The sequence below is a fragment of the Helianthus annuus genome, chromosome 14 (genome assembly GCF_002127325.2).
Source record: "Helianthus annuus cultivar XRQ/B chromosome 14, HanXRQr2.0-SUNRISE, whole genome shotgun sequence".
NCBI lineage: Eukaryota > Viridiplantae > Streptophyta > Magnoliopsida > Asterales > Asteraceae > Helianthus > Helianthus annuus.
The window spans coordinates 51,591,934-51,593,918 of NC_035446.2; the positions used below are offsets into that span (position 1 = coordinate 51,591,934).

The 1,985-nt window shown below is 42.6% G+C and overlaps 1 protein-coding gene across 1 annotated transcript; it reads right to left on the reverse strand.

Moving 5' to 3' along the window:
* Positions 1-822: 822 nt before the first annotated feature.
* On the reverse strand, positions 823-1,599 carry LOC110926617. Its single transcript, XM_022170341.1, has one exon. The coding sequence runs from the start codon at positions 1,597-1,599 to the stop codon at positions 823-825; it is 777 nt and encodes a 258-aa protein (XP_022026033.1).
* Between the last annotated feature and the right edge of the window lie 386 nt (positions 1,600-1,985).

The following is a 1,985-nucleotide window of genomic DNA, read 5'->3' on the forward strand; positions in this document are numbered from 1 at the left end:
TGATCCTTTACTTTTTCAATAAACCAAGCATCATTCCCCATTTACTTAGAGTTTGGTTGCATTATCCTTGTGTGATTTTTGACCAAAACAGTTTGGCGCCCACCGTGGGGCAATTGGTGCTTCATTCATAAGAAAACTTTCTGTTCGAAATCATTTCAAAGAGTTACATGGCTTCGTCATTGAAGAATACATCCACAGCGATGTCGGCAGTCAATTCATCTACTGGCATTCCACCTTTGCCTCCACCACCAGCTGGATCTCATAAAAATGCTGAGAAGAGACCAATTTCTATATCCTCTAAACCATCATCTTCTGCTCTAACTTCTTCTGTTCCCAGTACTAGTGATGTATTTACTTTGATTTTGCAGATGAGGGATCGTATGCAGCAGCAGGATGAAACTAATGACAGGATCCTCAGAGAAATCGGAGATCTCAAAAGGCAAAAGAAAACGGCAGAGGATCATTCCCCACTAATGCCCAAATCTTTGAATTTTGATACTCCAATGATTACTTCTCAGCCAACAGAGGTCCCTGACATACAATATATGGGTGGATCAAGAGGAGTGCATTTCAGCCCAGCAACAATGACTCAGGCATCAGGATCATATTTTCAACCGGCGGGATCCTACGCCCAGCATTCGGGATCCTTTTTTTTGGGTAAAGGGTTACCCCGGTGATTTTATAACATATCAAAAATCATACAAGTAGAAGGCTGAAAATACCCTCTAGTTCTCTTAGTGACATACCACTAAAGAGTGCAACAAGAAAACAACCACATAACACAACCAAAAACATCAAACGAATTAAAAAACTCGCTGATCTTCAGTCTTCTTCCAAAAAGTCTGCTTTATCCAACTTCCACGCTTCCATAAAACGCTTGACATTTGAGGTTTGCTTATACCTGAATGAGAATAACTTTGTTCTAACCGTACTAACGATTCTATCAGCCAGCTGTTCCGGAGGTCTCAACCGGTTACTGAAAAATCTCGCGTTCCGTTCACTCCAAATAATATAAGCCGCGGCTGCCACCACCAATCTACTCGCAACAGCAAAAACCGATTTCGAGTTTGCTTTCGCAATCAACGAAGCTGAAATCTCCTCCCAAGACTCTTTAATCGAGTTCATCTCTACTTTATGCCTTACTTTATGCCACACTGATTTCGAATAAGAGCATTCAAAAAACAGATGTTCATGAGTTTCTAAATCTGACTGGCATAACAAACAGCACATCAGATTCATAGATCCCGTAACTAAATGATTCCACCTCATAATTCGGTCTTGAGTCCAAAGCTTTTTCTTAAAAATAAGCCAGCACATGAACGAATGCTTTGGAATATTAAACGACGACCACACCACTTTCGACCACAACTTTGGTTGTTCACGAGTCCGAATAACATTCCACACTTCTTTCGATGTGAAGGGAACCAGCTTGCCATCCGAATTCATCCATAATCTTCTGTCCTGCATATCCGATATAGATAGAGGACGAAGCTGAAACAAAACCGGATACTCATTTCTCCACTCTTCTGGCCATTCCCATCTGCCATCAATAAAAGCCTCTGTCACTTTAGATTTAATTGTAAAACCATGGCGAGCCATTTGACGCGGCGTAACTAGTTGCTGCAACGGGCAATCACTCGACCATTTGTCAAACCACAACGAAGTGCTTTGACCATTGCCAATCTTAACCCATATGTGATCCCGAATCCCATTCCTACAGTTCAACAATTTTTTCCAGCCCCATGGGGAGCTAGCTTGAACCGGAATATCCCACAAACTTCGTCCCCGCTTAGGATCCTCCTTTGTCCCTGGATCATCCCAGGTTCAAGGATCCTCCTTTGTTCCAGGATCATCCCAGGTTCAAGGATCCTCCTTCGTTCCGGGATCGTCTCAGATACCAGGATCCTTCCAGATGCCAGGATCCCTAAAAAGTTTGCAAACAGGAAGTCTAGATGTCCATCAAGGGGACTTCATTCCAATGCAGA